General features: G+C 43.4%; 1 protein-coding gene across 1 annotated transcript in view; it reads left to right on the top strand.

The window, feature by feature from the left end:
- Positions 1-14,480, top strand: part of DEPTOR (DEP domain containing MTOR interacting protein) — a gene marked incomplete at both ends in the record, with an annotated part of 69,460 nt that overhangs the window by 34,815 nt on the left and 20,165 nt on the right. The window contains 2 exons of the mRNA XM_079533387.1: positions 13,002-13,187; positions 13,793-13,927. Coding sequence (XP_079389513.1) covers positions 13,002-13,187; positions 13,793-13,927 — 321 coding nt within the window. The remainder of the gene's footprint in view (positions 1-13,001; positions 13,188-13,792; positions 13,928-14,480) is intronic.

The raw sequence follows: 14,480 nt of genomic DNA, 5'->3' as shown, positions 1-14,480 counted from the left end.
GGTGCCAACTGCTTGGGGCTTGTCGAAGAGGGAAGGTATTCACCTCTCCTTGTTATAGGCAATGATTTAATTCCTATTTTTTACTGGAGTGTTTTCAGTGTATTATATGCAAGGGTAAACCACCTTGAAAAAGATAAAGAATAAAAAAGACAAGAGTGAGGCTGACGCTGCTGTTGGCATTTTTGCAGAGGAAATAAAGTCAGGACTTGATACATAGTGTGAAGCTGGATTCACTTTTCTACTGAAATCTTTGCAGAGCTAAGAAAGTCAGGATGTGACACTCATTGCAGATCAAACATTGCTCTCATTGAGCCATTGGCAGGGAAGTGGTTTTGTCTCTGTCGCACAGGGTTTCTGGGGAGACTTCTGACAGTGCTGGCCTTGCTTATCATGTGGGACTGCCCTGCCCACATTTGAAGTTTTATCGCCTGCCCATCCTCTTCTAACGTCAGCATCATGTGCAAAGCATCCTGTTAGATCTGCAAGTCATGATGTGATGATGACAAGGGGGCTCTAGGAACTGTCTGACTGACTGTTGAAGGAAGTCACCTACTCGCCCTGCAGTACTGTTGTCTTCCTCACTCAGCTGTTTATGGGCAGAGGCAGCTCAGTGGGACCAGCTGAGGAAGCTGGAAGTGTAATAAACTTGAGTAATTTCCTTGAGATTTCTCTTTAGTAGATGTGGTTTGTGCACGCTTCCAAACAGATTTCATTCTCCTCTGCATTTCACAGGAACTGTTTGTCTAGGTAGCATTAGGAATATTGGTGACAGATAACTGCTGAGCTGATGGGGATTCAACTGAGCAAGAGGATGTGATCTGTGCCTTTTGAAGGTTTATACAGTGTCTCCTTTCTCTAAAAACAGAGCTCCAAATGAGACCTCACAGTTCTCAACTGGGGATGTAAACCTTAACATGGTGGGGAATGGTATTCTCTTTTCTCCACCTTTCTGAATTCTAAGTCCAGTTACCAAAATAAAAATTGTATTTTCTGTCTCTGAATGCAGCAAGTCCACTTCACCACGCTGTGTTCCTTTTGTTGTGTATTGCGTCAGCAGTCCCAAAATGTTACTTGACACTAATTGGCATGCTTGTTGGCAGAGTCAGCAGAACAGCTCTTGACGGAACAGGAGTGGAGAATGAAACATTTTTCTGCCCTAAGGGTAATCTTTTGCTAACAGGATTGTTTGATATGCACAATGTGGAATAAAATGAAGCTTGATTTACTATTCTTATTAAGTATTTATTACCTTACCTAATGCAATACAAAGTAATAGAAACAGCTGTATCAAGTTGCCTGTCTCCATAGTAATTTTCCAGCCACAACTGCATTGTGCAATTTATTTTTACTGATCCTGACGTTCATTGCAATTACTCAGAAAAGTTGTATTTTGCAGCTGAGGTACTGTAGTCAAAGTAGTTTCCTGTTGCATTTGCCTTCACTTTAATTGCTCAGACACCAACCGGGTTTCAGGCAGGAAACAAACACCGATGCTAATTTTAAAAAGGAAAACGTGGATTTAAGAGGGCTTGTGTAAATGCTGTAAAAACATTAGACATTTTGGTTTAAAAATAATCCTCCTGATCTCTTTGGGCATGTATCACTACACATATTTCCCCTTTCATAAATGAAAATGATGAAATGTGCTCAAGTGCTGAATTGTTTCCTTTGAGAATTCTACTGGTGCATACAAATGGTAACCCACAAACTGCTGTTTTCACAGATAGGAGCCAGATGTCCTTTCCTACGAACTGATACCCCTAGGTATCAGGGAATAAAAACATTATAGGTAGCAGGGCATTGTGCACTGTACATTTCTTGATGGCTTGTGTTGACAGTGTACTTGCCAGTAGTTATTATTCTGCATTTGTGAACACTGATGGTCTTTGCCAGAATACAGGAATGAAGATTGTGGGAGGAATTATAAACATGGCTTTGTGCTTGTGACAGCAAGGACAAAAGGGGCACAGAGCACGTTTGGCAACTGTATGAAAGCCCACTTCTAGTATGCTGAGGTACATGGAGCTTTTCAGTGTTAACAGGTAAGAATTCCCTCCAGGAAGGTGGAACTTTCCTCATTCTTCTTGAGAGGGAAACAGTGGAATGGATTAACTGCTGTGGTCAAAATTCACATGCAGTAAAAGGCAAACTCTGCCAGCACTGGGATAGATCAGAAAAAACCAAGAGTGAGCTGGAGCAGGCAGAGCATGGCACAAGCATCCACAAGCATCCATCAGCACAGTCACAGAAAACAGAGATACTGAGATGTCCAAAGAGGAAAGAGGATATGCTTGGGGTTCTTTCTGACGTTGTTTTTGGGTCTGTGCCAGTTGGTCATGGCATCTTCTGTGGTACTTACTCTGCACCTATAGCCTCAACTGCAGAGAAGTGCTGACGCAGACTAAGCTCTGTGGTCCTCCTTCCAGGACTGACTGGGTGCAGACCCTTGGGAGGGTAAAGAAACATCTGCCTATCTTGCAGATAAAGAAAACTTTAAGGTCTGGAATATCAAAGTATAAGTACTTTCCATTTTAAAAATCTGATTAATAACAATAAGAGGGACTTATCCATTGTTAGCATCTTCACAAGATGGATAATTACATTTCCCCTGTGGCAGCCACCAAACATTTTGAAACCCTTTTCAGTATTTTGTGGTGTTTAGACACAGGGTGCTTGTCCTGCAGGATGCTCTGTGCAGCGTGTGCATGCGAGAGGTGCATGGTGGAGCAGCAGTGCTCATCCTCCCATGCCAACTCACATTCTGTCTCTTTTGCTGTTGCTATTTTCTAAGCTGCTTCTTGCTTTTGAGTGCATGTGCTTCGTGTGATTTCCTCTCTGATGCACTGGATGTGACGTCTGCCCAGCACCTTCCCTAGGCAGTGACTGCAGCATGGTTTAGCAGAAGTGGTTTGCATTGCCACTCCATACCTGCTGTAAGTCAACAGTGGGTCTAAATGCAGCTTCCCAGCCCTGGACCAGCAGAGGAACACATTTGATGGGTGCTGGAAAAGACATGGTCTTTGCTTTCCTGAATGACTGAGGGGTGGGAAGATCTCTTTTGGAGGGACTGGCTAGCAGATACCTTGCTTGAAACACCTGATTAGTGCTAGGGTTCTATAATGATAGTAAGTATGTATTAAGATGTCCCTGGCATGATGTTCTCTCCCCCCCAGTTACAATACCTTTTAGGTTAAAAAAGTTTAATTGGACTCACCAGCCCTGCATATATAGTGCTTAGCACAGAAGCAGGTGCTTGCCTTCTCTGAAGCATTAATCCTTTATCAGCAATACTCCACTGTGCAAATTACTTTCAGAGATGAAAACAAACATTTTATAGTGACTTAGTGAGAATAGTAAATATTGACATATGCTATCTCTCTGTCTCTGTGGAGAGGTCTTAAAGCATGTGTTGGACTTTCTCTATTCTTTGTGTGGATTGCATATCTTTATTCAGCAAAATTGCCTTTAACAAGTTGATCACAGCATTTAGCACCCAGATGTATGATGCAGTTAAAAGTTGCTTAAATTGTGAAAGTGAATTAGATATCTAAAAACTTATTATTTCTTTTGCTCTTGCTGAAATGTTCACCTACAATTTCAGTAAATTGTAACAAGTCACACCTATTCTATATGCTCTATTGCTTATGATTAGTCAACGTTTCTTATTTCATTACTGAAAATTTTCAATGTATGTGAAACATAGACCTCTTTCTTAATTTGTGATTTCACTTTGGAACCCCTTTTCTTGAAATTACTAATTTTTGTGAGCAATTTCTAAGTACCACTGAACCATCTCATACGTCCTTGACTTAACTGGCCATAGATTTCTTCCCCCAAAGTTAACACGTGGATTTTTGTGTATTTTTTCAAGTTAATCTAACAGCTGGAGCCTAGCAGGTGTTGTATTCATTCTGTACAGTCCTGAAAGCATTCAGCCTATACAGTCTTTATCTAAAGCAGGAATGTGTTTGTTTCTTTGAAAAAGACACCCACATATCTATATGCTACAGAAATAACGTATGAAGATGCCTGTTCATATTAACTACCAAATTCAATCTTTCTGTCAGAGGATGGGTTTCAGTTTTTAACAGCTGCAACACAAAAAAGATACCCAGATGGGCCTTTTCAGCTTCCCTTGCCACAGCCTGCACTTTCCATACTTTATTTGGAAGCAGAGAAAAGCAGTTGGCTATGTTCTGTAAACTTGCTAAATTAAAGATGATAAATCCTCATACACAAACTGAAAAGGCTGATGAAATCAGTGTGATTCAACAGCAGCTTTCCATTCTAGTGTAAGGAGCATGGATTTGGAAATAGACTGCAAACCTGCTGGAAAGAGCAGATGTATATAGAAACATTTTTTTGTATACCTATTTTAAGGCAGCTAAAATAAGATGCTAATGCACTGAGCAGAGCACACAGCTTTAATAGAAGCTGGAGACTTCTATTTCAGCCCCTGAGGGATTTTTGAGACCTATGTATTGTAATCCTGATGTTTTGAAGGCAGCTTAAAAGTTGCCTGGATATTTTATTCATTGCATGATTATACCATATTTCATAGAAGCAGCTCAGATGGTTTGATCACTTTGTTTTTCTGGACACTTGTCAGTTGCTTGACATGTTCACTGCCTTCACCCTTAGCTGGGCTGAGCTGGAACAGCTCTCTGGATTCCATATTTCAGCAATAGGATCAGCTTTACAGTTTTATAATTACAGTGGGTGCAGTTCAAACTGAGCTCCATTCTCTGCTCCTAGTGAACTCTTCATAATCCAGATGAGAAAGCAATCCCACGTAGTACAGCTGCAGGGCCAGGAGCTGGGAATGCAGGGTGAGTGCATCCACAGGTGGGCTTAACTACAGTCTGCAGAGTGTGTGTACTTTGATAAAAGATGGAAATGCAAGTGCTGTATTTTTGTGGTGCAGAGAATCAATGTCACAAGGCTGCCTGGCTGGACATCATGCTGCCTCTGCCTTGACTGGAGGGTGCTCCAAGCAGGTGGAATTCATCCATGTGTAAAAGGAAACCAATATGAATAGGTGCCTTTATTAAAATGGATCTGCAAAAACCAGATTAGCTTTAGGAAAACAGGAAGAGAGGTGGAAAAAACATTGTCCAGTGTAGAATGAAGTGTCCTTTATTCTCCCCTGCCACATGTGCGTCGGTGTAGGCCAATGAGCAGCACTGGGGCAAGAGCAGCTGTGAGGCCATGCTGGTAGTGCTGAGCCAAGTGAGGCTAAGGCAGCGAGCTCGGGGCTGGGCAGATTGCCTCCTCCAAGCCTGAAGGCTCCCCGAGCCAAAGTGGATGTACACCTCCACTGCTTTTCTGCTAAGAGATAGAATCATAAATAGAATCATAGAATGGCCTAAGTTGAAAAGGACCATAGTGATTATATAATTTCAACCCCCCTGCTGCGTGCAGGGTCACCAACCACCAGACCAGGCTGCCCAGAGCTACATCCAGCCTGGCCTTGAGTGCCTCCAGGGATGGGGCATCCAACAACCTCCTTGGGCAACCTGTTCCAGTGCCTCACCACCCCCTGTGTGAAAAACTTCCTCCTAATAAAAAGCTCTCCTAATAGAAACTGAGCTGATTTGTTTCCTTCCCTTCTAAACGCTCCATCTGCTTAGGAGAGGGAAGTGAGGAAGCAAAGGCTGCAAGGCTGGAGGTGAGCCCTTGCCAAGGGGAGGGGCAGGGCATAGCCAGGACCTCCCTCTTGGCAATCAGCAGCCCCCACTCCTCCCCATGGCCTGCCAGAGGGCTTGGTGTTGTTTCATACCATTCCATGTTTGCTTTCAGTATGATGGGATATTTTGGGATGGAAAGTTGTGCATCCTTAGAGATCAAAACTGATGTGGTCTTCTGAGACATGCAATGGGAAAGGCAGCCAGTAGTGGGGGAGGACCAGAGCGGTCTCTTGCAGCTTCAGGCTAGGTTTATCTCCACTTTAATAGAGCAAACTGTCTCAGTGGAAAGCTAAAATCTATTTCAGGATAAACTGGAATTACTGTCTTATATCAAAGGACTTGGAAGCGTGCTCTGTGCTGCTGGGAAGGGTTCAGTGCTTCTTGTGGCCTGAAATAGGAAAAGATCTGAAATATCCGTGCTTAGAACTTCATGTACATTGCCAAAACTTTTCTAACCTTTTAGCCCCAGCCCAGGCACACACTCAAACTAGCACATGCTTGACTGTGTCTTCCATTGCACTGGGGAGAGCAGCTCTTCAGTTCCTGCTCGACATGAAGGAGCCCTGTCCCAGTTGAGCCATGGGCCTGGGACTGACAGTCACTGACAACTTCATGTTTCTGGGGACAAGCAGAGCAGCTGGGTGCACTGCAACACGGGGTCTGCTGGAACTGCAGCATTCGGCTGCTACAAAATGTTAATCACCATGCTGGAGATGTGCATGGATTATCAGCCCTTGAAATCATGGAGAACTGAGGTTGTGGGAGGGATCTGGGGAAAGAGCCAGTTATCAAGATGGTTTGATTTTTATGGCATGAATCACACCATTTATTAAAATAGGGTTTTGTACTTTCTTAAGTCTCCTCAGTTCCATGCAATTGACTTAAATCTAATGTTTTTATCTCTGCTGTGTATCAGCCTCCTTGCAGAAGAAAAGGCCATGAGGGCCCTATGTAGATCTCTGGATTTTGTGTTGGAATCAGAAGCTGAATAAAGATTTGCATGGACATTGCAGTTTATAATTCAAATAGTTGGACAGAAGCTGTAGAGCAGCCAGGCACAAGGACTGCCAAAGTTGCAACATCAGATGTTCACAGTCTGAGAAATGCCAAAATAAATAGGCTGATTTTTCTCTCTTAACGGTAATGCAAATATGGAATGGCTATCTAAAAACTTTGCTGATGAAATTTGAAAACTATGGATAAATGAGGCAGCATACAAATGATTGAACTCTATTATTTAAGTGGTCAGTATTGGACATTATCCAAGAAGAGGTTCATTTTCACGTAACTCAGTAGAGGGTAGTTTATAGGAAATGAGAATATCAGCACTGCTTGTTGGTGTGAGACAATGCAGTGCTGGGGAAGGAGGATGCACAGGGCACCTAGATGCATCGTTCTGAGTCTATGCTTTTAGCACAGTGTGATTGTAGTCACCATTGCTAGGGGCTGAGGTGTATGAAAGGACAACTGTAAACAGAAGAAGGGGAGTGATGCTGTAAGGATGAGCATTTTGGCATTTTGGAAGATCTGGGTTTTAGTTAGAATAAAGAAGCTTTAAGGGGAACTGGAGGAAAAGTAAAAAATTAGCCCTAATTTAAGGGGCAATCATAAGCGATTCATCACTGTGAAGTGATGAAGCAAATCAATGATATGTTTGAGAGTTGCTTCATCACTTCACAGACTTCTTTACAAACTTTTCTGAAAGGACCTTATGTAACTTTCCAGCAAAGATGTTACAAATTCCAGGGATTAGAAGCTAAATGTGTTCAATCTTGAGTTAAGTCTGTATTGCCTGGCATGGAAAGTTATGGGAACTGCTCATAAGTAGCCATTGCAGGATGCTTCAAAGGAAGATTAAACTGTATTTTTGTGAGATTAGAAGACAGTTTTATAATTCTGCTTCTGGGAGAAACGTTGTGCCCTGTGTCTGCAGGAGATTAGACTGGTGAGTTGTGACTGAATCTCCAAAGCTTGCCAGCTGTGACCATGAATTAATGTTCATACCCTGCTCTCTTGGACCATTTTTATGATTTTGGAGGTTGCCAGTCACCATATATTTTTTATACTCCTTGGTACAATTTATTTCTGTTGCATAAAGGGCACATCGTAACATGAATGTGTTGACACATGAGCAATGATGAATTAAAATGGAATGAAACAAAACATGAAATCACCCCACACCTTTCTCTTTACATCACCTTCATCACGTACAAAACCAGATACTGATATTTTAAGACAAACCAGAGTGGGTGCGGGTTTCTCTGTGCTGCGCTGTCAAGGGCAGCAAGCTAACTGAGGAGCAGTGAGATCAGTCTTTACCTGGCAGCAGCAGCTTCCACGAGAGGCACAGGAGCCTAAAGCACGAGCCTTGTCAGCCTCAGTAACATTATCTGCTGCTGCCTCTGAGTCAACCCTCGAGGTAACAACCTTAAAATTACCTTTAAAGAAGTCCCTTATGAGCAAGTCTGTGCAGCCCTCCAAGCTTCCTGCAGTCGGCTTTGAAAATGTTTCCACTCCCACTTTTCTGTGCTGATCTCAGCAAAATGCTGGCTGCTGTGGCAGGGGAGTGAGCACTCCTGCCTGCTCTGCTGCCTCTTGGCCAGAGTGTACCAAGCCCAACAAAACCAGCCTTCTGTGCTCAGCATCCAGAATTCACATACGTGGGGCTTGTGCCAGCTGCTTTCCCCTAAGGCGAGGGCATGCGTGTCCATCCAGGAGCACTTCAGAGACAGCACTGCTGCCTGCCTCCCCCTCCTCGTGAATAAGTCAGAAAGCTGGCAATTCACACACATACAGAAGTCCCATGGGTCACACCAATAAATTTTGGTAAGATATTTTATTTGATGTTGAAGGTACAAGGTTTGAGTTAAGTATGCCTGTTTATTTTTTAAGATTTAAGTATTACCTTTTAGTTAAGGAACGTGCATAGTTACATAGTGCTATACAAATGCATCATTTGCTCAAAATGAGGCTGCAAGCTGTTGTTCCAACATTCTCATATGAAATGTGAACTATCAGTAGAAATGAAAAATTAAACTATGAAAATCAATGAGCGCTCCACACTGATATTACTTGTCATAAGCACTGGGGCTACAAAACATTTGTCATGCAAATTACATACAAATATACTACAACACAGAGTAATTGTTCTCATCTTTTCTACTTACCTTCATTTATCGCATGAAAATTCACCCTTCTGTGGAGCAAAGTAGTTACAGGAGGAATGAATTATGCCGGTGTAAGACCTAAGCTTCACTATTCTAAGTATGTGATGTTACAGTATTTGAGTCAAAACAGGTATTGTTATTCCAAGATATGCTCCAGTGTCACAGCATAAAATAGACTCTGTTATGTAATTTCATGGTCAATAAATATTCTCGAATTTGAGTGCTTTATTATGTCTGCAACACAAGTGTGTTTTGGTCTCCAGTTATCGTAATTTCTGAAGACTGTCGAGCACTTCAGTGAATGGCACAAACAGAATTGAACTGTTTTACTTAGGAGCAGTGGTGTCATAATATTTAAAATGATCCAGAAACCATGCTGATAGTTGTCAGATGGCAGACAGCTGGTAGCAGTAATTGTGCTTCCAGGTGAGTATTTGTAGGGCCCCCTTTCATTAACTATTATGAACCCAGTCTCAGGCTGACTGTGTGACACTTGTTTTTTAAAGTTTCGGGCAACTCTTTGAGGTGTCAATATGAGAAAATTAAAAAAACGTGGTTTTTGAAAATTTGCCTTGAGTTATTCTAATGCTGCGGCCTTATATTACTAGAATAGTTTTACTTGTTGTGTCAGTGGTCTGAAAGTGAGAGTGTTGGCTGGGAGGACCTTCTTATTAACTCTGCTTCTGCCAGCAAATCCTTTTGTGGATGTAGGCAAGTCTCCAAATCTCTCCTCCCCTATTTCCATTCTTCAAAAATAGTGATTGTCCATAAGTGCTGTTTTATAGTATTGTGTGCTATGTGTGTCCAAAGCAAGGAGCACAGCAGCAGTGTGTGCCTGCAATAATTAATTAAGGTGTCAGAATGCAGAAATCAATTGCTTCTAGGGGTAAATGGACTTAGTGAAGCTGTGTGGCCCCCAGAGGATACAAATGGCTGATTTGAGGAAACAGCAGTTTCAGCCTTGAAATGAAGCCCAGTAAAGCCATGTGGCACTGGCTGTTCTGATGTCTCAGAAGGAATGAGCCGGGGTAGGTACTCCATTCTGTTGTGTACATAGTGCTTAAAACATCACAGTTTGGCTGCCTGGCACATCCTTTTGTCTTTACTCCTGAAACAAAGGTAGAGCTTCACAAGAGGAGCAAAAGCAACATTGCAAAGAGCTATGTGCAAACTGCCAGGCAGCCTATGGCACACTGTGGGACTTGGGCAGAAGGTCACTATGGCAGCTTGGACACGAGCACATGCTATTTGGAAAGCTCCCGTGTCCTGATAATTCTTTGTGTCCCAAAGGCACAGCGTCCATCTGTGCAGTGTCCTGTCTCTGGCATTGGCGCAGGAAGCAAGAGACAAGCTCCTCTAGGCTTCTCTGCAAGATGGACTTACAGTCTGACCCCATATGGCAGCTTCTGTGTCCATATGGAGGGCTGAGCCCTGAGCGCCACAGCAAGGTTTGGGCTCTTTCCTGTCTGAGTCACGATAGCTTACTTTGCTTCCCTGGCATGAACATGGTCTCTGAGACCAGAAGCTGCTGTAGACGTCTGGGCTGTTTGCTCTTTGAGGCTGTTCCTGCAGCTCACAAGTGTCAGATGATGTACTGGCGGTGCATGTCTAAATACAGCCCTTTTTCCAAGGCTCTAACGTACATGGAGCTCCAGGAACAAAATCTTAAGGTATTGAGAAGGGATGAATGGAAGAAGGAACATGCTGAGGAGTATAAAAGAAAGGATGAGCTCAGGAAACAGCTGAGAGCTGTGGGCTGGACCTCTGGTGCAGCATCCTGGGTTTTGCTGCCTTTGGAGCCCAGGTGCTAGGCAGATCTGAGAGCAAATTGACAGCATAGTGTCTGGCAGAGGCTGAGGCCAAATGGCTGAGTCTTCTTCTGCAAGTGTCAGGCATGGCTGACCTCCGAGCGTATACCTATGTTGTTGTTTATGCATTCCATGTAAATAAATACCTGAAACCCAGGTATTTGATTCTATGATTCTGTGATTCTGTGATCAGTGCAGTGATCAGATGTGGTTTATAAACTGGGTAAATCCAGAATCTAGATGAGGTGTGTCCAACTCACAGCCTATGGGCTACATGTGGGCCTGGAGAGCTAGTAATGCAGCCCCACAAGATCATCAGCTTTTAACATTATTATGTATTTGATTAGTGTGTCTGCTAGTTCTAGGAGTTCCTTACGAGTATGGATGCTGATTTTAGGGACTTAATTGACTTTTCTGTGCAGTAAGTTGGCTAAGTTGGGGTAAAATGCCAAAAAGATTTTATGATTTGCTACATGAAATCAAGTCATTTATGGAATCAAAAGGAAAATTTACACCAGAACTTGAAGATGAAAGCTAGCTCACAGATTTAGCATTTTTGGTGGATTTGACTGCCTGTTCAAACGACTTAAATTTGTGTTTTCAAAGTGAAAATAAATTTATCTGTGCCAACTTTCAAACCATAACGGTGTTCAAAATGAAACTCAAATCATGACAAGCTCACTGTATGGCAAATAATTTTATGCATTTTTATACACTGGCTAAACACTTGGTGCTGCAAAAAATAGGCAGCTGTGCTTTCCAATCTGGTAAAGGAATTTCAGGATACATTATTGTTTTTGTATATTTGCAACTCCATTTCATAGAATCATCATAGAATCATAGAATGGCCTGGGTTAAAAAGGACCACAGTGATCATCGAGTTTCAACCCCTATGCTGTGTGCAGGGTCACCAATCACTAGGCTGCTCAGAGCCACATCCAGCCTGGCCTTGAATGCCTCCAGGGATGCATTCAATGCATTTTCAGTCAACAAAAATACATTACCTGTGAATTTTCAAATGGTACACACAGAATCGGTGGTTAGACTAGATGATCTTGCAAGTTGTTTCCAACCTTGCGATTCTATGATTCTATGATTCTATGAATTGCAATCAGACATTCAACTTAGAGAAAAAAATGATGATGTCTCTTCACCAGACTTTTATAAGCCCTCTCTTACCAGAGGAAGATATCCCTCACTTCACAATCACTCATTATTCACAACACCGCTTTTGGCTGTATATACATTTGTGAGAAACTGTTTTCAAGGGTGAAGAATAGGAAGAGTAAAATTAGGTCAAAAATCTCTGATGAACACCTTCAGAACTCACTAAGAATTGTGACTACTACTATCAATCCAGATACTAATGCATTGGTTTCACAGAAACAGAGTCAAAATGTCTCTAGCATTATGTTTTTGTTGCCTTCTTTTTTTTATGTTTTAATAAAAATATCTAAAAATATATGTTTTTTAAATGATATACATTGACTATATTATAGATTGTATATGTGGCCCAAAACAATTCCTCTTCACTCAGTGTGGCCCAGGCAAGCTAGAAGGTTGACACCCATGGTCTAGATCCTTCATGGAAAAGGTCGACTGTGGGAAGTCATTTCTGTGGAACGAGGAGCTGAATGAAGGTGGAGAAAATGCAGGCAAAACCTCTACAGCAGCTGTGTGGGATCCTGCAGCAGTAATGCAGGGAGTGCTCAGGGGAGCTTTTCCACAATTCAGCACTGAAGCAGGCAGTGCACGTTGGGACCTGGACCAGCTCCGTCCAGCTGCTGCATTTCACACCGCTATTAAGAGGCAGCTTCAGCACCAGCAACTGCGCAGACGTTTTGCTGCTGCTGCAGGCTGCAGGCACGCTGTGCTCGCCAGCAGCCTGGGATTTGCTCTTGGTGTCAAAACAGGTTGTCATTAAGACTTCTGTTCATTATGTTAGAAATGATTTTTGGCCGAGTGCCTGTTCCCAAACCTCGCGTATCCGGGCAAAGGAGAGGAAGTGAAATGCAGGAAGCGTCTGGGACACCGTGTCCATGGTGGCTGAGACAGAGGAAATGCACAGGTCTCGCTTTTCTACTGCCCGTGGCTCTGAAAGACACAGGCAGTGTCTTTCCAAGACTGAGGCATTGGCACAGATCTAAGTGAGGGAGCTAAGTCTGCTCTAGGGACCAGCAGCACTTTATGGCATACAGGGTTGACGTGCTCCTCTTCTGAGCCTACAGCAGGGACAGGAGAGGGACAGGATGTTTGGATACGAGTGTCCAAGGCTCACTGCAGACGGCTGTGCTTGGATTTCAGTCCCACCAAACACCTCTATCCTTTTCTTTTTCCAGTGTCCAACAAGCACCATTTTATGGACAGCAATTTGCTCTACCAGTGCAGGATGAATTTCCGCCGCCGGCGGCGGCTGATGGAGCTGCTCACCGAGAAGTCTCGCCTGGTGCCAGAAAGCCACGACAGCCCCTTTTGCCTGCGCAAGCAGAACCATGACAACAGAAAACACACCAGTTTTCTGTCAGGTGACTCATTAGCTGCACTGCTCTCTGTAGAGTGACTGCATGGGGTGTTAAACGTCCTCCAGCACCCTTTCTGTGTGAGGGGTTTCACTGTTAACCTAAAAACAGTCATGTATCCCTGTTTGCAGGGATTGTCTCAATTTACCCAATCTTTAGCTCTTGGCGTAGCTTTTGCTCTGGTATCAATAGCACCTCAGTTGTTGATCAAAAATCAGTGTCTGTGAGCAAACAGAATGCGTTAAAATCACCGCAAGCCCAAAGTAATTTGCCCTGTGTATTCAATGCTGATTTTGAGAAAGATAAGGGGAAAGAGGCCAGCAGTGTTTGTGTTTGCTGCACAGAAATATCAAGCAGGAACTGAAAGAATAAGTGGGAAATGGAATAACTTTTTCCCTATATTGAAATGCCTCCTAGAAGATCCTGCAGTGGGAGCAGTTTGGCCATTGTATTAGCTGAGGTATTACAATATTCATGCAGTGACCCTTTTACGTGTAACATGTTTACCCCTTAAGAAGGTGAAAGCACGGCTTACTGCTGGTGGTTTAAAGAATCCAAAGAACTGTGTTCAGTAATTGACACTGGTTCCCTTTCCCCCTCCGTTTTTGCAGTGAGCCCCACCAAGGAGATAAAGATCGTGTCGGCGGTGCGGAGGAGCAGCATGAGCAGCTGCGGCAGCAGTGGGTACTTCAGCAGCAGCCCCACGCTCAGCAGCAGCCCCCCGGTGCTCTGCAACCCCAAATCCGGTGAGCACTGACATCAGCTTTTGATGCACAGGAGATGGGTACAGGCATCTGTTTGGGAGAAGGGGATGTGAGGAATGCTCAGCATCTAGTCTAACTTTATCTTTTCAAGGGTAAATTAAAAATTCACTACATCATGAATGTGAGGGGGGACTATTAGCATCACCCAGCCTTGCTGAATGCAAGCCAGACGTCTGCCTCTTGTAATCTCAGCACCAAGCCCTTAATTGTGGCTGGAGCTACAGTTTATCTCCTAGAAGGACATGCAGCCAGACAGCCAGCTTCGCCTCTGCACTGCCAAGCCCTGGACCAACCCAAACCTCCTCCTTGAGACATTCCTTTGGCGTAAGTCATGGGAGTGTTTAACTGTCCAGTGGCCACAGGAGTTGTTATGAAATAACACAGCTCAGAAGACAACAGCATCTAGAGCTGGAGGAAGCATTGTTAGTGCCTGTCTGATGCCATTGCAATGCTTTCCTTTGTTTAGGTCTTACACAGGTCTGTTTGGGAAGGTAGAAATAGTGGTAAGGCTTGCTTTCTTTTTGAAAGGATTTCC

The sequence above is a fragment of the Tetrao urogallus genome (genome assembly GCF_951394365.1).
Source record: "Tetrao urogallus genome assembly, chromosome: 3".
NCBI lineage: Eukaryota > Metazoa > Chordata > Aves > Galliformes > Phasianidae > Tetrao > Tetrao urogallus.
This window is presented reverse-complemented; position numbering and strand designations above follow the sequence as displayed.